Source organism: Charadrius vociferus, unplaced genomic scaffold (genome assembly GCF_000708025.1).
Source record: "Charadrius vociferus isolate BGI_N301 unplaced genomic scaffold, ASM70802v2 scaffold255, whole genome shotgun sequence".
NCBI classification, from domain to species: Eukaryota; Metazoa; Chordata; class Aves; order Charadriiformes; family Charadriidae; genus Charadrius; species Charadrius vociferus.
In genome coordinates this window covers 3,749,317-3,775,425 of record NW_009648785.1, presented here as the reverse complement: position 1 = coordinate 3,775,425, position 26,109 = coordinate 3,749,317, and the positions used below count along the sequence as shown (strand labels likewise).

The 26,109-nt window shown below is 37.7% G+C and overlaps 1 protein-coding gene across 1 annotated transcript in view; it reads left to right on the top strand.

The window, feature by feature from the left end:
• Positions 1–238: 238 nt before the first annotated feature.
• ESYT2 (extended synaptotagmin-like protein 2) overlaps positions 239–26,109 on the top strand; it is a 62,699-nt gene continuing 36,828 nt past the window's right edge. Inside the window, exons 1-6 of the mRNA XM_009886796.1 lie at positions 239–301; positions 1,526–1,567; positions 2,466–2,600; positions 4,464–4,540; positions 10,335–10,407; positions 11,247–11,336. Of these exons, the coding sequence (XP_009885098.1) occupies positions 239–301; positions 1,526–1,567; positions 2,466–2,600; positions 4,464–4,540; positions 10,335–10,407; positions 11,247–11,336 (480 nt within the window). The remainder of the gene's footprint in view (positions 302–1,525; positions 1,568–2,465; positions 2,601–4,463; positions 4,541–10,334; positions 10,408–11,246; positions 11,337–26,109) is intronic.

Sequence of the window (26,109 nt, the reverse complement as noted above, 5' to 3'; positions counted from 1 at the left end):
TTATTAGTAATTCAGTTCTTTGAACTCACTAAGTAAAATAAATCCTATTGAATGTTTTTGTTACAGTCAAGCAGACCATTGGTCATTCTTGTGCCACTTGTAATGGTTTTGATAGATATGTGATATACTTGAAAAAAGCTGTTTGAAAAAGATGCCAAGAGCCTTTCTTTTGACAGTGGAAGAAAGCAGTATTTGAAATTCTTTAAGAATCAGTAAAAATGTATGGCTTACTTTCGTTATGGACCTGGGAATATTGAGACAGACAGAGACTGGAGAAATAACTGACAATATTGATTCCGCTGTAGGGGCCAACCCTCCAGCATAGCTAAAACATGGATGCTTAGATGAAATTAAGGACTTTCGTGAAGGCAACTTGAGTATATTCAAGAATGTGATAGTGCTGATTGTTAATGCAAGAATTTAATAAAAACTAAGCGAAGGAATCATTAACGGGGCTTTCTTCAAGTCCAACTTGTTGAAGATACCGTTAAAAAAGTGTTTATTTAACTGACTCTTCACATTTGGGATATATGCATAATAAAAATAACCAGTAGGCACTGCTGTTAAAACCAGTGGTACAATCTGTTATGCTGTGAAGAGATTAAGACTTCGCAATTCAGTTAAGTAGAGACACTGCTGCATTGCTTCACGAAAGTCAGTATATGTAGGTCACAGTTTTTTAGTGTGTTCAAAGGCTCTTTGTGTTTCAGAAGTGTGATCTGCATTTCATTGTAGAAGCTGTTAGTTTCTAAAGAAAAGTTTGTTAACTCTGCTTCTACTGAACTGCTTCAGGTTTTCATCTTTTTTTTTTTTTTTGATGCGTGTCTAAGGTGTAAAGTTACTAACTGTGCTGCTCTTCTGTGTCTGGAAAACTGTCTCTGTTCTTCCAGTGTTTAATTGGTGTTTTCCTGTTGTGATGGGTACTTTCCATCCTGTGTATATACCATCATATTTCTGCCTCTTAAGGATTTCTGCAGTTGTTCAAGAAAAGAAATCACTAGAAATGTCTTTTGAGGGGCTTTTGGTGGAGAGTAAATCCATTTTTCTGAGCTTCAGCTTCACTGCTTAAATATTTCTAGCCATGATTTATTGATGCTGCAAAAGATCTGGCATGAATGAAAGGCAGTTGAAATGCAGTCAGGACTCTGGCAGTCGTGTGTGTCACGTTAAAGACCTCTGAAACATAAGAGGTAAATTTGGTTGACGCTAGCTGTGTCAGCTATGTGGTTTTGGTTGGTTTTTTTTTTTAGTTCATTCATGGTGTTAAAGCAATACTTTATTCCAGGTGTCACTATTAAATGTATGCTTGGACTTGTATCTATATAGTTCAGAAATGAGTTCATATTTTATCTGATTGAATTCTAATATTCTTGTCAAGCATGTTAACTGCTTAATATGTTGTTCACTGTATACATTGCTCATAGGGAGATCCCTAAGCTTTCCTGTATTATAAATGACTGGACATGATTAACTAAAAAGGGTTTTATATTTTTATTAATTTTTTTGTTGGGTTTTTTTTTTTTAGGTCCATTTTCCAGACACAGAGAGGGCAGAATGGCTCAACAAGGTAAGACTGGTTATTAGCATCTCTTCCAAATGGGAAGAGGGGTGAGGGAAATCTGAGATTAAAAAAAACAGTGAGGCAAGAATCTGAGAACAGCGTAGTTTTAACTTTCTGTGCTCTTCTTACACTTGAAGCTTCTGGTTGTTGATCCAGTTAGTCACAAGAAAGATTAAATCTGTTTTCATGATCTTGAAATTGTGAGTTTTGTAGAATGACTTTAGGTGGCATTAAAATAATGACAGCTATAATTGTGTGGAAGTCATAGCAGCTGTAAACACAGACTTTTATGTTCTACTTGTCTGGGATTCTCTCCAGTTACTGTAGGTTCCTGACCTACAATCTAAAAATAAATCAATTTTGCAGTTTTGATTTATATGTGTGATCATCTAAGATCTATAGATCTATGTAGCTTGGGTTTTCTAAAAATATCTTTCATTCAAAGAGCATAGAAGAGCATGAGTTAATTAGAAAATAGTGAGGAAAAAATAAACAGTAAAGAATTTTTAGATATGACAGTAAAATACTGTAATTTTACATTTACAAACCTTATGCGTGTATTTATGAAATGCACTTGACCCATTTTTTTCTTATTCCTCTCTTTACATGCAAATAAACTTAACCCTCTTCACCCTTCTCCCCAACATTCAGCATCAGTGCTGGCTGCATATGCATTTGTGGGATAAAAGAAGAAAATTCTTATTATTGTTCTCCTCCTCCTCCAGTTCTTCAGATTTGTGCAAATGTATAAAACACACAAATTCAGAATTCCAGAAAGCTTTCCTGTATGTAAAAAGGAACCAGTTCTTATGTCTGTAATGAACTGTATAGAAAACTTGAATGTTTAAAACTTTGTACAAAATTTCTTACATATGCCTGAAAGAATATTTTTTTTTTTCCTTAGACTGTAAAACAGATGTGGCCTTTTATTTGCCAATTTATTGAGAAACTCTTCCGGGAGACCATAGAACCAGCAGTAAGAGGAGCAAACAACCACCTCAGTACCTTCAGTTTTACAAAGATTGATATTGGTCATCAGGTCAGTGACTGGTGAAGTTTTTCTAAGAGACCCTGTCTTACATACTGTTTTCATGTAACCTGTTTAAATCTACACAAAAATATTTCTTGGTGACACTTGGTGGTAAGCCTGATTCTGATTTCTTCTGTAACATTCAAATAAAAATGTGTGCGGCTTTTTTAGTAGAGGCTTCATTTTTATTTATTTTTTTTTTTTCCTGGGGTCTCTGCTTCAGAAATTTGCCTGAGAATCGGGAGAAGACTCAAAGTATAGTGACTCCTAATCATGTGAAGAACTCATAGCAACACAATTTTAATACTGTTCATGTAATGCTTTACATTAAGTGAGCAGGGACCATTATCCTTTTCTTGTCAGATGATCCAGGTGCAATTACCTTTCCTGTAACAGATGAACTTTTAATCATGTTATGGTCGGAGTCCAATGACAAGGCTGCTGGCTCAACTTTCCAAAGAATTCCATGTAACATAGTATCAAGGAGCAGATAGGTGTTAACCTCCTGTTTAGTCCCATGAAAGAAGGGGTCACAATAGATAGCTCTCACTTGCCTGCAGAAGTGCCCGTTTAACCAGTCCAAGCTAAGAATGTTACCTCTGCTTGCAATAAGTTCAGCAGTACTTATTCTTACCTGCATCAGCCAAAGTTTTACTTCTGTTGAGACGTAGCTTAACAGCTTTTTCATGAAGTTGTGTTTTGTGTTCCTCTTGCTTGTCATAAATGGGATTTTAAGTAAGGATTTTAAAAAAATCTTCCAGTCCCACAGCTGCACACAATGCCACACCCCACACGTTAGGAAAACTGACGTTTCGGGTGTGATGGAGGGGAATTATTTTTCTATCTTTGTGACTCTATTTCATGTATATAACAATTCATTACTGTGCCTTTTGTGTGGTGGTGGTTTTGTGTTTTTGTTTTTTTTTTTTTAAAAGCTGAGAGTCCTGCCCTAGATACACCTGTATTACAGACTGTAGAATAGCATTCCTTTTAAGCAATAGTAACTTTGAGTGGGGTAAAAACCTCTGTATGCTTCTGCAGCTGGACTGAGTTATCCTGGACATAAGAAACAGCTGTTCTTACTTTATATTGCAGCCACGATTGAGTTGTATCCTGTGAGCTGCACAGCCTCAAACACAGTGGGAATCTGACAGCAGTGAGATTTCCATTTTACTTAACTTACTAAAAAGGTGTAAATAGAAATACGGCAATTTTTTCAGAAAGGAAAACCTCAAAACGTGACAGGGGGTGGTGCTAAGTAAGGTCATCGGTCATCCTTTCCCACCTAGTATTTGATGAACACTTCTGTCTTGGGAATGTTTGATTGATATGTGTTGTTTCTCTATGAGAGAGGGCAAGTGCAAGCACAGTGGTTTAGAGAGAGAGCATGTGGTGCTTGACACAAATTTTTGTGGGGATTGTGGATTATTTTCCATCCATTCTGACTATTCCATTTAAGGCAGTTACATTTTTGTGAATTAAAAATAGCATGTTGTTTTGTCTGCATAGAAAAGAATGCTTTGTCTGGGAGTGTTAGACATACAGATAGTAGTACAGAGAAATGAGATGTTTATTGGGTAGAGAGGGAAATCTTGATATTAAATCTTTGGTAAATTTGAAATCTAGTTGTCTAAACCCAGGGTAGTTGCCAGAGGGTTGTGGTTGAGTGGATCCCAGCAAGGTAACTTTTACCCTTGAAATAACATTTTGATCTAAATTGATAGCTTTTTTTCACACCTTTTAATAATGCTTATAGTAAACTCTTAACTTCAGGCTTGAATTTGCATATATTCACCTTTATTTTGAAGTTAAGGGTTTAGTATGGTATAGTTCAGTAGAAGGATCCAACTTTTACTTGCTTCATTTTTTCAGCCTCTACGGATAAATGGTGTAAAAGTGTACACTGAAAATGTGGACAAAAGGCAGATCATTCTGGACCTTCAAATCAGGTAAACTTTATTATTGTATTACTGTGGTGCCCATGCTTTGTAATATGTGCTTTGTTTTATTAGGCAGTTATGTTGGCCTAAAAGGAGAAGAATTACTTCATTACTCAAATGTAGTTAGTTCTAATTGTGTATGAATGGAGGAAGGAACTGCATGCTGTAAATAGCATTTATCTGAGGGAAATAGTATATCAACTCAGTGTGACTGCATCATTAAAGTAATGCCACTTAATAAAAAAAAATTTCCAGAGCTAAAGCACCGTCTTTGATATTTATTTTTTTTCCCCTAATGTTTTAAAAAATTGCCATGGAGTTTAGTCTAGTCTGAAATTTAGGATATAAGATGCTTGGGTTTTTTACTTTTCTCAGTGACTTAATTTTTTTTTCTCTTTTGCCAATACTGTTATACCAAAAAAAAAAAAGATAGCTACTGAAGTACTTGTGCTCACACCACTAACTGAAGTAATTCTATGTATTCTATAATGCTAGAGCAACTGTGCTCCGCTGCTTAAGGTTTCTTTGCCCTTTCATCATGACCCTTTTATATAGGTTTATAAATAGATCTACCCAGTACTTGCCAAAATCCTTCTCAACACAATCTGCAGTTACAGAGTTTTTTGAAAGTTCAGTCAGTGAACCCAGGAATGTTTTCATATTTGACCATCATAGATATGTGTTACAGTGACTACTTCTGCCTGTTTGTAGCTTCTGGAAAGGACAGCTTTGTCAGTCACTGATGATCCAGTAAAGAGCAGCTTTCTGAGTTTCTTGCTGCTTCCCTGGCGTTAACTGGAAGGGGAATTGGTCCTCAGCTTTTATTTTTCAGGGTCACTTCCAAAGTTTGAACTTGGTTATTCTTAATTTTGAATTACTTATCTAAATCTCAGCTATATTGACAACTCTGCTTCTTTGTCAAAGCTGGCGCCAGAGTGATAAGAGAAGATGCTGCTGCATCCTTTCCTGGGTTTCAGAGCGGGGCGAGGGCTACATCTGTGAGCAGGGTCCAACTTTTATTGAATTGAATCACTTAATTTCTGTAGGAAAAAAACAGCTATCCACATCAGGGGTTGGTGTTGCTGGACAAAACGCAGCAGGATTCTCTTTTTGAGAGCTTGTTTCACTGGATGGATGCTGTTAGCACTAATGGAGAAATTTCCTTTACTTTTCACTTTGTTGCCACTTTTGATAGCAGCTGTGAGAACAGCCTCACCTCTTCAGACTTAAGCCCTCAGGAAAACAGACTTGTCTGACCGCTATGGACACAGTGCAAAGAAATTGGTTTTGAGAATGTATTTTTGAGACATTTAAGGGCCAAGTGTTCCAAGATCACTTCTTCCCTTTCAAGCAGAATTATTCCCACAGGAGGAGAGGATAAATCTAGTGTTTCTTTTTTCTTTTTTTTTTCCCTCCTGCTCTGCTTCATAAAGTAGGCTGAGACAGATAAATGTAAAAAGGACAATAGGTTTGTACAAAAATTTCAGGAATAATGTCCTATTACCTAGACTTGAAGGAAATATTTACCCATATGTCTCATTGTATTACATTGCAACCTACGTAGAGAAGTGGTAACACCTGGAATAGAATCCAGTCTAAAAGGCTGAAATAAATTCCTTGAAGTGGTTTAAATAATAAAGAATAATAGTGCTGAGTCAGCTAGGTGCCCATTTACCCCCTACCACCAGTGGCATAGGCTTCCAGGAAGAAAATGGAAACAGGAGAGCTATGGAGTGACTATCATAGCTTCTAACAATTAAGGCTTAGACAAAACCAACATCAAAGGAAGTCCCATTTCGTATGTAAGACTTGTCCTTGACGCTTTCTCATTGGTAAAGAGATCTGTTCCAAAATCTTTTACTCATGCAAGTTTAAGACAGATGGCACTCCAGTATCAACTGCTACTGTTTGATTTTATTTTTTTAATGTTTTCTAAGTGTCCATCACTGGCATTGTTTCAGTAGTAACAGGAAGGAAGAATAAGAGTCTCTGTAGTAAATGTTTAGATACAGAGTTATGTACACATACCAACCCTAAACTATTTTTTAGGGAATCAACTTCAGTTTTGCAAGATTATAAAGAATAGTCTTAACTGCAGGAGAAAAGTCTGTCCTTCAGAGTATTTATCCCTGTAGATTTTAATCTCCAGTTTAAATTAGTTTGTTCTAATTTTAATTTATTTTTAAATTTAAAGTTAGGAGCTTTCTATAAACCCTTCATTCCCTAAATACAGTTGAGAAGGGAAACGATCTCTCTAAGTATTTGTAAGAATAGCTGTATGAAGCCAAGCCCTGTAGGGCGGTGTAGCAGGGGGGAGGGAATGAAAGATATTTATTTTTTTTAAAGTACATTAATTCTTTTAATAATCTCCTTTTATCCTGCTGTTTTACCATTGTGGCTTCCTTTAGCCCTTTCTGTTGTCAGTTGTTTGTGACAGCATATATGCATTTGCTTTGGACCTTCTATACAGTACATTTAAGTAGTTTCAATGTGTCTCCAAAACACTTATTTAGTATTTTTTGGAGCTTCCTGGAGTTTTGGGGTTTTTTTTCTTTTAAGTTTAATTGCAAAAGGAGCATGCATTTCTGCAAGGATATTGAGTGCATTATGATCATTGCTTTAGTGTTTTTTCAGAACCTTTTGAAACAGGTCCTATGCATTGCTCAGGATCCAATTAAGAACTTTATTCTTGTAAGCAGCTTGACTAGCTAATCCACAAAGCAGTCATTGGAAAGTGTATTTAAAGATTCCATTTCAGGACCATGTTTGGAAAGGGTACACTTTAGGTTTCTGTTACTGTCGCAAACCAGGACAATTACTTACTGTGAGCTTTATGTCAAAAAAATTGTCAAAATTCAGGTTACAATTTAAAAGTCTAGTTTCTGGTTACAAAGATGTGCAAGGGAAAATTTTAACTGCTTGAGCAAATGAAGATAAAGTCTAAATGAGTTCTTAATAAGCAGAAATCTTACATTTGCTGAAGTGCATGAATGTAGTAAACACTTGGAGAAAATTAAATGTTATGGATCGATAGAAAACAAGACAAACCGTCAAATTAAATGTGAACTGTAGTAAAGAAAGCAAAAAAAGATTGAGGAGATGTTTGTTAATAGTGTACAACTGAGCTTTTTCACCTTCTGATGACAAAAAATAGAGGCACTAACAAAAGTTTTGGGCTGCAGATTTAAACATGTGGATTTTTTTTTTTTTTTTCATGTGGCATACCTGAATGGAGAAACTCATGAGCATTGCACTGGTAGAAAACAGACATAAAAATGTGGTCAAAAGACCTTCTAAAGATCTAAAAAATAATGAAATAGTCCAAAGTACAGAATCACCGATCACTGTAATGTTTTTTTTGTTTTGTTTATTTTTCTTCTGTGTATCTTCTGCTGGCTACAATGACCACATACAGTATACTGTGCTCCTCATCTGATTCAGTACAGCTGCTGTTATATTCTTGCAAGACTGTCCTCATTAAACTGTAATCTATCTCAGTGATCTGTACATTAGAGAGATCATAAATATTTCTCGGATATTATGATCTGAATGTATAGAATTTACTTACAAAATGAGCCTTCAAATTGTATGTTACGTACGGTGTCGACTGTTAATGGACCCAGACAAATATCTTAGGGCATAAAACCATGTTTAGCTCTATTACAAGGTTAAAAGTTGTTCACTTATTACCCTCAAATGCAGTTTGTTACTATTTTTACTTCAATTTGTCATCATGTTGTTATGGATTTTCAAACGAGCGTATTGCTTCCCAGTCTTCATAACACAAATAGTTCTCATGCTACGAAGTGCCAAGGTTGAGGTTTCAGTTGCAAGTTTTAATTGACCTTGCTTCACTGTGTCATGGTGTTATGCAATTATATAAGTGTATCTGTATTTTTATATATATCTACTAACTCTATATATAGTTAGGTAAAAATAGAAATCACATTGCTTTAAATTGTATATTAAAAATTATATACCTATTTTTAAACTGCACAGTCACACTACATTCTTTCCAGGGAAAGCAACGGTCACCTTCCTTTCACATAGACCCCTGTCATGTTGTTGTCTTCTACCTCCCCAGACTGGTCATTGTACCAAAATGATTCTGTGTGGTGTTGTCTTTTGAATAGTCCAAAATAAATTCCAATGTTGGATGTTTCGGTACTATTTATTTCCGTTTAAGGCATTGATAATATTTGCATTTGCTTGAAATCCCATAGACAGCACCATCACACACAGAGCACAGGAGGCTACAGATTATTTGAATAATGGATATCCTGAATGCAGCAACTCCCACCTTTTTTTTCTTTTGAAACCTTGTGGCCCTCAGTTGTCAGAGGGGAGTGGGCAGCAGTCCTGCTGTTCTGCTCTTACTGTAAGAGTAATTAATTTTATCTTGACTTGATCCTAAAATGGCCCCATGAGGAGCGCAACTCCATTTTCTTCATAATTTCCCAATTTCTATCAGACTCCTAAACATGGCTGAACAGTTTTTCACTATACAGGTGAGGTCCGAGGAACCTAATGTGAACCTACTGCAGTATCTGGAAAAGGATGCCCTACAGAGGAAACAAATTCCCCCCTCCCCCTCCCCGCCCCCAGCAGTGTCTTGGCTTTGTTCAAGCTGCTTTATCTCTTTCCCACTTAGTTCCTTCTTCCATTTTCTTTAAGTGGGCAGTCTGTTCAGAAAGCTCTTCAGATTTCATTTGTCCTTTCTTTATAACCCATATCTTCTTAGTCAGTCTCCATGTCTATCCAGTCTCTCCCTAGTTGTAGCTTGGTATTCGATCTGTTGGGTTTTGGTTTTAGCTCTCATTCTGTAGAATCATTGACCAATTCCCATGCTAAATCAGAGTCTCAAGCTTTCTTCCTAAATTCTTTGTTGAGTCTCAGAGTTAGTTTATTTTCAGACCCAATGTGGCTGGCTCACAGCAGCAGCAGTTTTTGGAAAAGATCTGCTCAACTCTGCTGGTACGTGCTTGACCTGCATGGAGATTCAGGAAAAGCAGCTGCTAAAATCTGAGCCTGAGTTGTGTACAAATAATCTTTTAGCCTTGTAGCATGGGCAAAATAGATGGGTCTTTTTTTACCATCTTCTACAAATAAATCTCTGAGATATAGCGCAGCATCTGCAAAATTTCAAGCCGTTGACCTTGCATCCCCAAAAACGGGGATCAAGAATGGTTCAGGGAAAAACTTGCATTGTTTTTAATATATTATTTTCTAATTTTCTTCCTGTCTCCTCTCTCCCCTCAGAAAAGACTCAGCTGTTTTTAGCTTAAACCTTGCTTAGTGGATCATCCAGCTCAGCGTGCACAGCTTAATGAATTTCTAAATATGACTGGTTTTGCAAGTCTTTTGATATTTCAAACAACTTTGATTTTTAGCAAAATAACCATTTCTATCTAGTGCTTCTCATGACTATATTAGATGAGAGTGGATTTGGGTACATGTAATATCAATGAGACCTACGTAGAGTTTTCCTGAAATGGAATATGAATTCTGTATCTGTTATTTCCCAAAAGTAAGGCTGCTTGCATGTTTTCTTGTGTGTATGCTTCTGGAGATGATACCATACCTCTGTATTAATTTGAGTGATTTTGATGACACTGGTGATATTTTGAGACTTGCAGTTTTTTTAACAATCTCAACTTTGTTATATGTTGTCATGTTTTAACATGCATTTTTTGTGTATAGACTGAGCTACAAAATACATTGTCATGACAGTGCAAAACAGAACTAATAGTGTATTGCAATTTAGTCCTTAAAAATGAAATGTATACTTTCTTTTTTGTTCTAGTTTTGTTGGAAACTGTGAAATTGATTTGGAAATCAAGAGATACTTCTGCAGAGCTGGCGTTAAAAGTATACAGGTGAAATTCAATTTTTTTCTTTGGATTTTGATATCGAGTCATCACAGAATCATTGTTTTCTGATGAAATAGTTCATAAGAAAGAATAAGTTATTGTGTAGTTTTGTTGCTTACTATTTTTTCTCAATTGCACAATATTGATATTGCATAATAATTTCAGTAACATGACTTAGCTGAAAGGGTAAATTCCTTTCAGGTGTAGAACTGTCCTAAATATGTAACATTTTCTGCTGTAAAAGATGGAGATAATTTCACGTGAAGCCAATGTTCATGTGATGTGTGCGTTTGTAAAGGGAACATGGAGCTTAAAATTTTGTTTTATTTAATATTTCAGTGTTTGATGCTATTATGAGTTTAGATGCAATGATTATTAGCCTCCTTGCCTTCTAATATTGTTTCTCAGATTTCCTTAACTTCCTTACAACAGATCTCTCTCTTTCTAATGAGGAAAAATAGTATGTTTATGTGTGTCTTGACATGCCTATAAGCATTCATCTACTTTTGTTTTAGTATCTGTGGATGCCGTTATATTGGATTGTGCCATATGTGGTTACATTGACCTGTGTAAATAATCTACTTCGTATTTTTAGTAACATTACCACTAACATGACACAGCATTATGCAGATGAATGTAAGAATTTGTAAGGTCAACTAAATAGTTAAATTTAGTGTCTGTTAAATTTTTGGGGTTTGGATGACATGTAAAGCTACATCTATAAAATTCTTCTGTAGTCAAGAATTTAATGAATTAGAAGCATGAGCATTGCCAGTGAATAAATTTTATTTCAAACTTGAACTAAAGTCAATTCCATTATCTTTTTTTTTCCTCCTCTTCCACAGATCCATGGCACTATGAGGGTTATCCTGGAACCACTAATTGGAGACATGCCCCTAATTGGAGCGCTATCCCTTTTTTTCCTTAGGAAACCTGTAAGTACTTTTATCTCTGTTTCTATTCTTTTTAAAGTGCTGATGACAGTAGTCAGAAGACAATGGAGCAAGAATTAAGCAGCAAAAGGAAAGAATTTGGGAATTTGCTACCATTTGGTTGAACTTTCCCAGAAAAATACTGGATAAATTTTATGAATCCTAGAAGAAATCAAGATGAATAATAATTACCTTGGAATTATGAAGTGTGTTTTGTCAAAGCTGTCAATTTTTTTGTACAAGTCTTCTAGATAAAGGAAGATCAGAAGATACCATGTAGGTTGTTTGTAAAAACAAGCAAACAAAAAAAGCTTTGATTGCTATTTCTCATGACAGTCTGCAGGAGAGCATGGTCTAAGTTAAAATTCCACAAGGTCTGTGCAAGGTGGTTTTGAATACCACAAATTAAAATCAGAATGGGTGTATTGAGATTACCCACTGTGATGATTTGAAGTTTTTATCCTAGATAGCAGGTGGGCAATTTCTATTACATTTACCAATGACCCAAGTATGAGAATGCATGAAATGCAGAGTGAGATGGAATTGGAATTCAAAACGATCATGACAGTAGCAGAAGTTGGAGAGGGAGAGGGTGTCACATAATTCAATTGGAATATGTGCTAGGCCAAAGTGCATGTTTGGGCAGGAGTAATAGTGAAACAAAGGTAAGCAAACAAGGTCTTGCTGATATGAAAATGATATAGCTAGACTGGCATGTGTAAAGAAGGGGATAATCCACAAGATGCTTTCAGTTTTAGGCACAGCGCTTCAACAAAGATGCTGACCAGTTGAAGCATGTCCAAAGTAGGGAGATAAGATTATGAACTTGACCCTTGAGGACAGACCAAAAGAATGGCAATTGTTTCGTTTAGAGAAGACTGAGGAGAACATGTTCTTCAAAAATGTGAAAGGCTTTTGCAGAAAATAAACACGCAGTCTATTCCGCAAATCCATGGCAGATAGGCTAACAAATAATTGCAGCGAAGGAGTTTTAGGCTGGACAAGAGGGATGAGGGAAGGCCTGAATGGTAGTGATAGTGAAGCGGTGCAATAGGCTGCCTGGAGACACTGTGAATCTCTGTCACTGATGTGTTGTTAAGAACAGATTGGTCCTGCATCCATTAGGATTGATGCAAGTATAGCTCTTCCAGAACCATTCACACAGACAGGCTCTTGAGGTTGTATTCCACATAGGGAGTCTTGTAGAAGGGAGATCCTGGGCATTCTAGCTGGCATTACCTAGAAGGGTTGACCATGACTTAATAAGAGTTGAAATACTTTTTAGTAGTTAAAAAAGGTTTTAATTTTAAATAATATTATTATGTACAAACTAAAATTTCTTTCAAGGTATTATAGCATTTGTATAGGATTCTACTGTGTTTTACCATCTTTTTTGTAGAAGTAGCTGATTTCTTTATCTAAATGAAACCGTGATATACTTAGAAATCTTTCCTAGGATTCCCTGTTCTTTACGACCTGAATGGCAGTGAAAGTGGCTGGGGATTTTTTTGGCTCAGCCAGTATCAATTTGTATCACAGAGTATGCTACCAAAATGATGAGCGTTCTTGCAGGATTCAATAACCTTGCAGTCATTCCAGATGTATTTAAATTCCCTTGAATTAAGAGAATTAAAGAAAATAATGCTTAGCTTAGGAAAAGCACTTCGTTATCTGAGTAATTCAGAGAAAATGAGTTAAGGAAAGTTTTCTGAGGCCACAAATATTTCTGAATTCTGGCCTACCACAAATTACCTGATATGGTTAATTTTCATGAGAAGTTGTGTTTTAGATGGCCCTCTTGCCTTTTTGTGCTGAGCTTAAGTATGTTCTTTTTATAATACAGTAAGCACGAAGTTTGAAACTAATGTAGTTTTTGAAAGCTGAGAGCCTGGCTGGTGTAATCATACAATTTCAGTTCAATACTTTACGTTAAAATGGTAGATGTTCATCTTTGAAGTTTGCACTATGATGAGGCACTTTAGATAGTGGATTGTCGCACCTTGAAGTGCTGTAGTCTGAATTTCGCAGGTAAGATTGGCTGAAAAGCACCAGTATGTCTGTCGGTAACTTGGTGCGGCATTGGTAGAAGAACAGAGGACAGATAGGAAATGTAATTTTCAATGCCTGAAAAGGAGGAACAAATACTCTACGTTTTTAATTAAATTATATCTTATAAAATATGACAGTGATTCTAGTCCAGGTTTTACTACTTCCAGGAAACTTTTTTTAATCTACAAATGCATCAAGAAAAATTCACAGATGTTGCAAGTCTGTACAACAATCTTATTTTAGAAGAATATCAAGGAGAACATAATACACATTGCACATTTGCTTGTAGAAACTTCTTTGATGTTGTAAATGTGTGTGTATGGCAGTTTTAGCGATTTGAAGTTTGATACTACTTTTAATAAGTACCAGTAATAGAGCTTAATGGAAAATGTGAACATCATGGAAATTCTTATGCTACACAGACTTCTTTAAAGAAATCAGTTGTTTCCATCTCTTACTTAGAAGTGCATTCTCCATTGGAAGCTTTTGTTTCTTGGATATGTTCTAATTAAACAGTCACACTTATGATGTCAAGATTTAATACTTTCAGGCTATGCCAGGTGAGAAATTACAAGTATATGGGTTTAAACACTTTGAAACAGTCTGGTTGATCACCTTGGTTTCCTCAACAGTCGGCAACTCTAAAAAGTTAGTCTAGTTTTCAAGGTTTGGGGGGTGGGAGTGTAGTCTTTACTTGAACAGCTTTAGAAGGCACGTTATTATTTTATTCAATGAAATCATGTTCTTGTAACACAATTCTTTTGAACAAATGTCCTATGATAAATTTTTGCTAACTTGTTGAAAAGATAGGCTTGTATGGGTGTTTATGTACAGCCTAGGAAAAACCTCTGGTGTCACTCATGTCATTCATGGAGCTTGTTTTGTTTGTCTAGAGAAACCATGTGTGCTTGAAGGGTAGAGGGAATACAGACTTAAATCTTAATAAAACGTAAGAATTTGAAAATGTTTTGTGGATAATTTAGTGAGGTTTTTTGGTAAAAGTGAAATAGTTCATGCAAAACTGATAAAACATCATTGATATTATTTGGAAAACAGTTGGGGAAGTACATTGGGATGAACCAAACCTGTATTTCCACACATTTCTTTGAAGTGAGTCTAAACTTTAGGAGATGTCTGCTGAAGCTTTGTCTCATTTTTGCCCTCTGGCTGAGCAGTATGAGTGTAGGTCATCTGTTAATGTTCATGTTTGGACTAACAAACTATGGAGGGCCCTGACAAGGATTGAACACTGCCTTATGGTGGTCTGCACTGTGTAAGTGGTAGCATACTCTCTGATATTATTTTGCTGTTTGCTGCTCTCCCAAACACTTTCCAGACTTAGTACAGCGCACAGCTCATTACAGGGACCATCCAATAAACAAGTTAAATGCAAACACTCTAATTTTGAGGAGCAGGGAGAAGAGTTTAGTTGTGTGGACACAGACTTTAAATTTTTTTCTACAGGATTAGGAATGACCTTTCTTCATGTTGTGGATGTGGTTGGTGTAGGCTCTTTAAGTTCTGTTTTGTATTCACTGAGAAAGAAACCAGTGTGCACTCCTTCTGCAGCAACTGTTCTCCTGGCACACTTGATACCTGAGCCGTGACCTGGTGCGAAGTGTCTGGACTGCTTTCCTGGGGTACCTCCTGCAGCCACTGCTGCTTTGGTGCTTTCTAGGGGAGAGGTAGGAAAGCTGGCGGGGGATGTGGAGGGAGAGATCAGCAGCAGTTCCTCCCACTTCCAGCGTCATGTTCTTATAGCATTTGTCTGAACTTTTCATTTCTGGTACTCCCAGATGCTTCTGCAGTGAGCTTTTAGCTCTGGTACCTGCACCCAGTCCTTTCTGTCCCTGATCCACTCGAAGTGCTGTGCATTTGCATAGTGCTTGACTCAGACAAATTGCACCTGAGACAGAAAACTGAAAATATGTCAAGTGAAACACCTCTCATTTGTCATCAGTAGCTTTCTGAACATGTCACTTTGGGAAAGACTTTGTCCAAAGTAATTTTGTTTTCACTCCCACCCCCATGGCACTTTATTAGGAGTCTGGTTGACTTAATGGGACAAAAATGGGTGGGAAATAGATTGGAGTATGAAAATGAAAAGTCAGCCCCTCCCCAAAACTATTCAGTTACAAAAGTATTAAAAGTATTTTTCACTTTCATTTAAAAACTAAACTAGTGGTCAAGGTCCAAACAAAGTTAAGGGTGGATTGTTCAAAAAATGTATCTTTGAATCAAGTTATTCCATAATTTTGACAGTTATACATGAATGTTTAGTTTTTTCCAAGCAGACTTCTCTCCCCACTGGAGTTTGTTGTCTTGGCATTTATTTTTCTAACTTCTGCAGAAAAATGTAAAATAATGTTTATTATAGCTATAGCCAAATTCTGTTCTCTTACTAGAGAGCAAGTGGCTGCAGCCAAGGAAAGCTTTTCTTCAATATTTTTGTTAGAAGAGAAGAGGAATTAGTTGGCAGCTAGCATTAGATTTTGTTCTCATATTTTCCAGTCTAAAGTAACTGGCAACAATTCCTCTTGCTCTGTATCATCTGTTTGCTGGCCTTAATGACTATATAAGGCAACGCTGCCTAAATTAATAGTTCCGAACATACTTGTTTAATGAGTTTACCAGTCTCGTATTTCTGAGTAATGCATGAAGTTTTTGATGCTGCAGGAGTTCTTACTTTACATGAAACTTTTAAAATACTGCATTTTGTTGTTGTTGTTGTTGTGAAGAAGGTACTAAAAGTTTCATCAGCTTATAAATTATGTCCAAAATGTAAGGGATTTCAAGACAGAAATATGTGCATTCTAATGTTTTGAATCATAAAATCATAGAATTGCTGAGGTTGGAAGGGACCTTTAAGATCATCAAGTCCAACCATTAACCTGCCCTGACAAAACCATTTCTAAACCATGTCCCTGTACCACATCTACCCTTTTTTTAAACACCTCCAGGGATGGCGAGTCCGCCACCTCCCGGGCCAGCCTATTCCAATGTTTAATAACCCTTTCAGGGAAAAAAATTTTCCTAACATCTAATCTAAACCTTGTCTCATATAACTTGAACCCATTTCCTCTTGTCCTGTCACTTGTCACCAGAGAGAAGAGGTCAGCCCCCACCTTTCTACAACCTCCTTTCAGGTAGTTGTAGAGAGTGATAAGGTCTCCCCTTGGTCTCTTCTTCTCCAGGCTAAACAACCCCAGTTCCCTCAGCCGCTCCTCATAAGACTTGTCCTCCAGACCCCTCACCAGCTTTGTTGCCCTTCTCTGGACACGCTCCAAGACCTCAGTGTCCTTCCTGTAGTCCTTCTTGACCCAAAACTGAACACAATACTTGAGGTGGGGCCTCACCAGTGCCAAGTACAGGGGTATGATCACTTCCCTAGTCCTGCTGGCCACAGTGTTCCTGATAAGGGCCAGGATGCCATTGGCCTTCTTGCCCACCTGGGCACACTGCTGGCTCATATTCAGCCGGCTGTCCACCAACACTCCCAGGTCCTTTTCTGCTGGGCAGCTTTCCAGCCACTCTTCCCCAAGCCTGTAGTGCTGCATGGGGTTATTCTGACCCAAGTGCAGGACCCGGCACTTGGCTACATTGAACCTCATACCATTGGCCTCAGCCCATCGGTCCAGCCTGTCCAGATCCCTCCGTAGAGCCATCCTACCCTCAAGCAGATCAGTGCACCTGCCTAGCTTAGTGTCATTGGCAAACTTACTGAGGTTGCACTTAATCCCCTCATCCAGATCATTGATAAAGATACTAAAGAGAACTGGCCCCAGCACGGAGCCCTGGGGGACACCACTTGTGACTGGACACCAACTGGATTTAACTCCATTTACCACCACTCTCTGGGCATGGCCATGCAGCCAGTCTTTTACCCAGCGAAGAGTACACCTCTCCAGGCCATGAGCAGCCAGTTTCTCCAGGAGAATGCTGTGGGAAACGGTGTCAAAAGCTTTGCTGAAATCCAAGTAGATAACATCCACACCTGTGGATGTGTGTTTGAAGCAGTGTTTTAAACCTCTGAACTTCAGTTCTAGAGGGAAGTTAGCACTGTGTAAACAGTCAGGATTTGTAAAGTTTTTCGCATTGCTTCTCATTATGCTAATAGTATATATGTTTACCATATATTCTGTGTCTGTAGGGTGTTTTTTTTACTTTTAGAACAAAATAGCACATAATTAATTATTTTTATTGTTTTTTGGTTCAGTTTTAGAAGTGTATATGGCTTATAGCTGTACTACAAATTAGTAATTTTTAAAAGCTTGTTTAGTGGCATGCTTAATGTTGAAGGTAAATCCTAATCCAATCTTTTTCTGTTTTTAAAAAACAAACAACAACAAAAAAGACACATGAGAATACCAGTATTATTGTTCTAAAAAAGAATGGCTGGAAAACAGGATGCCATACAGGAAAAGTGGGCAACTCTTCCAAAGCTGTCACTTTTATATTCTCACTTTTGCCCTCCACTTGCTAATTTGAGCACTGTTCTCCCTCTACTCACTTTACAGATTAGGTCTGTCCTGTAGTTTTGATTTATTTAATATTGGTTTAGTTTCATTTAATATTGGCTGCCTTTGGAAAATTCAGTGCTGGATGTGATTTTTCAAAATTGTAAGTGCCAATGAAAATTAGACTCAAAAGAAGCACTTGCACCAAGAATGGGCCCTGTGAAATGCCTGGAAAAAAACATAAAGTGGTTATGTAGAATGCAGGAGAATGTTGGTTTGGTTTGCTTTTAGTTGATCAAAAATGCCTTCATACTGTATGAGACTGTCAGTATCTTTACTTCAAAACTTTTTAACCTCTTTTAAAGGGGTTTGTGGGACACTTGGATAAATTCTGAAGCATAGGTCCTGCTATAATAGTTGTTAAGAATTAGTCTTGTTGGTCACAAAGTCGAAGTGATTTGCACTGTTACTTTGTATACTTATTATTTGCTGTAACTTAAGTTATCAAAATAAAAATTAACAAAATTTATGGAATTTTTTAAGTGCCATCACGGTTGGTGCTTGCACAGTACCGTGTTCTTCTCTCCCTGTACCCTCCATTCAGTGTAACTGTCTCTCTTACACTGGTGTTGACACTTCTGCTCCTGAAGGAAGCTGGTTAAAGGACATCAGCTGGCAGAATATTAAACACAACAAGAAGTGATTAGTTTCCTGTCCTTCAGATGTATTTTAAAATCTTGAGCTGGCTCACGAAAGAGTCAGGAGAGTATCAGTACTAGTGTGAGGGTGTGAATGCAGGACTGGTAGAAAGCAGTAGAAAGTAGCTGTAAATTTGAGTATTTGACACTATGGAGTACAGCAAGTGCACTGGATTTTCTAAGACCAACTGTGATGCTTCTTTTGGTCACCTTAACTCAAAAACTGGCCTGCTCTCTCTCTTGCCCCCACAGCTATACGTTTTATCTCTGTAGAGATTGTCTCACTTAAATCTTTAGACAGTTATCACTGATAAACTACTGTTAAACACAGTTGCCGTGCAGAGATATGCTGTTTCCTATAGCAATGGTGAAAACCAGTGTGATTTCTACTTTCTATGGTGTCATATAGTCAAGCCTTCTTTCAGTGGCTGAGTTTATTATATGTTTACTGGGGAAATCCACTGGATAATGTTCCTTATTAAATTATTACAGTAATGTTAGCACTTTAGCGTTGTAGTGGTAATGGGCTGCACTCTACTACCAGACAAATTGTACTGTGTTTCTGCCTGAACATTCACAAGTAATAGCAGAGGGCATGTTAGTCCCCTTCTTGTAATAAATTTCTGAGAAGAAACACAACTTATGCCATGGAATTGTATCATCGTGTTCTGTAGCAGACCTTAAATTTGTCCTGCAGAAATCTTATACTTCCATAACTTGATTAGCAGGAAGTTGTTCATCAGGATTCTAAAATACTTTGTGGCTTCTCTTCTGAGAATTATTAGTGCTTATGGCAGGGAAATCAAGCCACAAAGTTGGCAGTGTTCAGAGGCTGCCTTTTGTGCTGCTATGAACTTTGGTAATGGCCCTGTATATTCTACATTCCAGTACGTTCTTTACCCTTTGTAAAGGCATCTAGGGTATTGAGAACACCCAATATGTAAAAATGCGCATCAAATTTTAGTCTGCCTTTTCTTATAGGCTGCAGGGATATATATTTTTTTAAAATTCTTTCAGTGTAACACAGAAGAAATCACAAAAGAATGAATTGTGAAAATCATAAAAGAAATGAATTTTGGTGCAGAACTGAAGGCAGTAGTCCATCCCGCTTGCACACCGTACAGCCAGTAGAATTCCATGACTGAACAGAATAAAAAGAATGAACTGAGCTGTTACTGTCTCTGTTTGGAAGAGTGAAAGCTCAGTTATATGATTAACTTTTAAAAATGGCTCCTACTTGTCTGTTACCTTCAGTGGTGTGTTGTACCAGGAAGTTTTAAAGGATCACTGCTCGCTGGACTTATTTATTTTCTATTGCACGTAATAATAAATGGAAGTGTAAGTCATAACTTTGCAGTATTTGGTTTCTTGCATTCTAACAAAAGGTGAATAAGTTTGTCCTATCAATTCTGTCTAGTTTGTATTCCTCATTTTTCCTCTTATTTAAAATCCCAACTTCACAGGCTGTTGATCTTCACAGAATTTTAGGAAGATTGTTCTATTACTGTTTGTTTAAACATACACGAACATCGAATTAATCTTGTCTCTACTACTTAGGCATCCTGACACTTGTTCTGTGTTCCATCTAACTTATTCAGGGGTTTATCAAACTCATTAATGTAGTAACAGATTGAAGTAGAGCTTTATGTGTTTACTGTGACATCTGCATGGCTATTTCCCCAACAGTGAATTTGAATAATGTGTGTTTATTAATTTGCATTATTTTGCTGTATCAACACTAAAATACACACCTTGCACATTAGATGTTCTTGACCTTTTTCATAGTCTCTTGAAATAGAAACAGCAGCGTGGTAATTAGCAAATTCTTTTGTTTTGTTTTCCAGTTCTCTTTGCCATCACTTTTCCAGATGATTAATAAGCTTGGCACGTAACCAACTCTCTCCATCTCTTACATATAAAGAATATATGGGAGCTTTCAATTTCTGTTTTGCAGGCTCTCTGGAATAAGCTTTGGAAACTTTCCGCTTTTCATGATGCTTCTGCCACTATGTTATGTAGGTGAATTCCAGTGTTCATGGGTTCAAGGGCTTTTTTTGAATTGCAGTTGAAAGTCTCGAATACTGTGAATAAAAGATGTAAGGAAGGAAGAAAAGAGCAAACACAGTAAAACTCAATAAATAGAAGTCATAGCTTATGCTGGGATTTCCACCATATAACATGATATGCAATATGATTCTACATGATATCTGGCCTTGGTTGAATGTTTGATAAATTCCAAAATTACATTACCCTGTGATAAGACCTTTAGTCAGCCAGGGTTTTGAGGTACCCCTAAACACTTTTAATTCAGTGGATTTTCCTAAAATGCAAAATAGATAGGGTATGTTTTAAAACAGATCTTGGCTCTAATATTTGCGTGAAAGTCAGCTAGTGAAGTTGACTAGTACTAGTTTTGAGTATTTCTCCATTGTGGGGTCCTTGCCCCCTTACACAAAAGCCTAGGAGAAGGCGTTTCATCGGTGCCCTTGCTGCAAGCCTGCTCGTGCTGTCTCCCCCTCACCCTAAACACTGCTTTGCTCAGTAGGTTCAGCTGCTCTTGAGAGAGATGTAACTTCTGGCTCTTAACTAGATGGTACCCTGATCAGACATCCAGTAGCCCAGTGTGGAGCAACTAGTAGCCTTTGTTACCTTCATCTCCCCTGCCTACTCTGGACAGCTTCACTGTGAACTCAGCATATAAGTAGTCCTTTGTGTGTGTTAGTATTCCAAACTTTATTCAACTGTGTGTCCAGACTCCTGTGTCTGTCTCATAAGATCACAGCTCTCTGGCTACCTTTACCACCAGCCCAGGGCCTATGCCAGTAAGCCTAGGACAGCCCATGAGCGTGAGCTTTGGACCAACTCCGCATTTAAAAGTAGCTTTGGTGGTGGAATAGCAAGTGCAGTAACAGAGTCACTGTACCCTACGAGTACAAAGATGTCTCATCAATTTTTAGCTATTAATGATGTTGGACAACCACGGGTTCCCCACATAAAGATTTTATGTTCCTTTCCCTTCCCTCCACCTTAGATAACAAAATGTTTACAGGAGTAAGAAGGATTTGTGTCTTGCTATGAGTACACTTCAGCGTGTGTTGCATTAGTTCTCAGTACAGAGCATCGATAAGACACAGATTTCCTCGTTTTCAGGGAGGAAACACAATTTGTTTTCACTGCTCTGAGCAGAGGAAGAACTGAAAGAGCTTTGAGTAACATGACACACATGCTGACTGCTTCATCGGAAAGTGTAACTGGGGTCTGAAATCTCGCTCTGGGCCAGAGAGCTGGCTGTTAGCAGTCTCTGCGAGGCATATTGCCTCTCTCGGTTGCAATGTGCTGTGGAAAGACACCACATCATTTCTGGCTCCTGGCAGAGTTTCACTCGGTGACAAATCCTCAACGCAGTCTTTCCAGTGCCCTGTTAGTTCTACCACAGAGAACCAGCTGGCTTTCCCTGAATTTAGCTAAACTAAGAGAATTATGCAGTGCTCAAAGTGGTGACAGAGAAGGAAATGATATTGTTGAGCTATTTGGGAGATTTATAGGCCAAAACTTTTTTTTAAGTATGGCATTTTTTATAGTCAGTGCTTCAAAAAATGATTCATCAGCTGGCAGTCTTTTGCTTGCTCCTTTTTTCTCCATAGGGTTCTTTAGTTGGATGGGGCAGTGGCTTTGCTTTACCTTCCTGTCAGAATCGCACATTAGGGAGTCTTTTTCCTCTCCAGCAAGTCATGGCAAGGTAATACCCAAAATATGGAATGAAAATCCTTGTTGTTGGGCAGGATAGGCTCCCTCTTGTGTGTGGAGCAGTACTGTAGAGTTGACTTCTGTCTTTTCTCTCTACTGTGAGTTTGTCTGCCGTCAGTGCCATTTCTGTACTTCTGCAGGTATAAGCATTTTTTGCCTGAACTTGGTGCTGCTTTTCAGAAAACTATTCTTTACATTACAAAAGGTGCATTTTATGCTGAAGTCTGATTAAGCTTGGAAGCCGAAAGTGCAGACTGGAAACAACCTTGCTAAGAGCAACGGGGGAGGGGGGGGGGGGAAGAACACCAAAACCAAAGAAACATAAAAAGAAAAAAGCATCTGTCACTAATATCTGTAGACTAAGATCAGAGAGTGTGTGTCACTGCAGTGATATCATTGCTGCTGGGCTCTTCTGGTAGGGCTGGAAAGGAAGCACTGTGGTGAGTAAAAGCAGCAAATCTTGTCTGCAAGGAGAAATTACTTTCAAAGCCCAAGTGGTTAAAGCTTGATTTATGCCAGGAGTCTGAAAGCTCGTATTCCTTCCAAAACATTTCATGGATTAAGATTTATTTGCAAAGCTCTTCTAATAATCCTGTAAAGTGCTTAGCTTTAGTAATGTTTTTTAAATTTCTTAGCTCCAACTTCCAATGGAGAAGGATTTGTCTTTAACATTTCTGAAATTGACCTCTCTCTTTGTATTTATTCCTGTACAATGAGTGGATGAATAGAGGTTTCTGATAATAGATGTACTAACTGCATTTCTTGTGTAAATGGCCACTCTTAGTAGCGCTATTTTTTCAATTTCTTTGTGTGATTATTTTTTACACACTTCATGGTCTAAGGACTGATGACAGGATGACTTGGTAGCCTACTTTTTGAGAAGTGTGTAATAATCAAAGTATTGATAGTGATGATGTACCATAGACACTGTGTATGTTTCATATGCTCTGTTGCAACATTTTGAAATGCTTTTTGGTCACATAATTTGAAAATCTCAGTTCTCAGTGTTATCTCCTAGGTTGTTCTTTGTTTGGTTTGGTTTGGGTTGTGGCAGTTAATAAAAAAGTAAGTTTCAGTCTAGTGTAGGAGATGTTTCTCAATGCTGAATTTCAACATGCATTATGTTGCTCAATTCATTTAATTTGGTCAAGTCTATTTAGAAGACAGCACAGGACTTTGCATTGTTAACAGCTGTATGCAAGATACTAAACAAAGCATGAAAAAATCAAAAGGAAATGCAAATATTTTCTCATTTTTTATTTATTCTGAAAGCATCAGTATGCAAAACTTAAATATGGGATGCAGATATGAACACCTTAGAATAGGAACCACCTTTTGAGGTATTTATAGTGAGTATTTGCCTTCTGATTTGCCTATGAGTAATGAAGAAGGGAAGAAATCATGTAACAAAGGGTTCTTTGTCTCAAAACAGTATAAAATTACTTCTTCCAGAGCCTTGATAACCTACATAGGTTTTTAAAGTGTGACGTAATGTAATGTCAAAACTTGTGATTAGAACATAAGAACCACTCAGAAAATGCAAGTTGTAGTTAGTTTTATCAGTTTTATGTATTTTATGTTACTTAAACATTTGTGAGTTTGCAGGATTGAGGAAGTAGTACAAAACTGAATTTATTCATGCTAAGTTGCCTTTTCAGCCTGGTTCAATTATTTATTTCTTAACTAAAGATTAGATGAAACTTAAGATAAGCATGAGATTTGAGAACGTATACTAATAGTTTGCACCGTTAATTTTCAAAGACGAACATACACTGAAATTGCCTTCAGTTTACTTAAATATAAATGTTCTCTGTGTTCAAGCTCATAGTCTGTTATTGTAGAACTGTACAAGTAAAACTTACATACCAATGTAAAATAACCTGTTTTACAACAAATTATTTCTAACAGTTTTCCTTTGCGTTTAGAAATTTAAAAAAACTGATAGCTTTAAATTGATACGTAGAAAAGAAATCATAAAAAACCTTAAAAAAACCAACCAACCAACAAAAACACAACAACAAAAAACTGAAGACTGTTCCGAGTACCGTATGAGTTTTAGGTAAGATCTCATCCAGTCCTGAAGGTATTACTGCCACTTAACCTTGCTAGCATTCCATAAATAGATGTGCCATAGCAAACTGAGCCTCCCACCTACCTGAAGAGGATCTTTTGCAATCCAGTTATTAACTGTGCATTCGCTTGCTGAAAATGTTAACGACAAAACTGCTTTCCTAGTGACGGTGTTCATCTCTCGTGCACAACTTCTTCTAAGTGCTTGGGTTACAGCCTGAACTGTAATTGATAGAGGCATTGTATGCTAATGGAAGATAAATTTGAAAGAAGAAAGGCAGAGTTTTTGCGTAAACACTGGCTCTTGAGCAAACTGGCCAAGTGGTTTTAACCTTTTTGTCTGTTTGAAAATGAACCCGATAACCTAAGCCTCTCAAAAGCATTTTCTAAAAATCAGTGTTTTCAGAAGTATAGGAAACTTTCACATGTACTAGTTGAACTTTCAGTAGGTTTATTAGAATATGGGTATACAGTCAAATAACAGTGTGGTAAGTGATTATGTGAATTTCACAGCACATCAGTTCCTCCATATTAGGTACTCAAGTATGTACTTAATCTTTTAATAAGGTAGGTTACCCTTTTCTCACTAAAAATAATCCTGCTAGTACTCTAATGGAAAGTCGGCAAATTTAGTGTTTAATGAGGTATCTTTAAAAAGATACTGAAAGCAAAATGGTACTGGAGCCAGTGATATCTTCGTGCTTTCACCTGAAGAACGATGAAAGTCAGCAGTCTCTGTACAATCTCTGTACAGCTACTAATGATAGTATTTTTCACTTGAGATTCTGATTTCAGAATCTCAATGAGATTCTGACAGTCTGATTTCAGATATGACAAATGTGTAGATGGCTTAGGATGAATTTAGTTACTCTCATACATGCATCTAGTGTGATTCTCTGCAGAGGGGGGACACTTGAAACAGGACCTTCTGGATACGCTGCTGGATAGGATTCTCCCATGATGGGGAAAGCTGGAAATTTTCTGGCACAAGGAAGATGACTGCTACCCCACCTGCAGCTTTACAACTGTGGGACAGATTCAGAACCAGTGTAGCAGAGGAGTGTCTGAGCCAGCAGAGCCTGAGCCACACTGAAGCACCAGGAGGCAGTGGCAAGTGATAGTACTGAGCGGACAGAGGCCCCCATCTGCCATCTTGATGTATTGTCTTGGGAGGTTTGCTATTTGCCTGGGTCTCAGATTCAGGATGCGGTCGACTGTTAAAGGTTTTCTGGCTCTCAGACTATTACCCACTGCTGCTCTTCCATTTGGGCACCAACACCACTTCCAGGGGAGCTCTGGGGATGATTTAAGGGCACAGAGATCCAAACGGTGATCTCGATCCTGCTGATAAGGGAGAGGGGACAGGAAAGTGATAGGGAGCAGTCAAGATGGATTTATGAACAGGAAATCACAGTTAACCGAGCCAATAGCCTTCTATGGTAAGATTGGTTTGATGGATGAGGGGAGAGCAATGGATGCTGCATATCTTAAGTAAAGCTTTTGACACTGTATTCTGCAACATCCTCATAGGTAAACGAAGTACAGACTAGATAAGTGGGCAATGAGCTTGATTGAAAAATGGCTGAACTGTTAGGGCTGAATAGGTTGTAGTCAGTGATATGAAGTCTAATAGAGGACAGTCAGTGGTGGTATAGCCCAGGGTTAAATATGGGAGACAGCACACCTTCGTGGCTGTCCTGGATGGTGGGACAGAGTGCACCCTCAGCAAGTTTGCTTGCTTAAAACTGGGAAGAG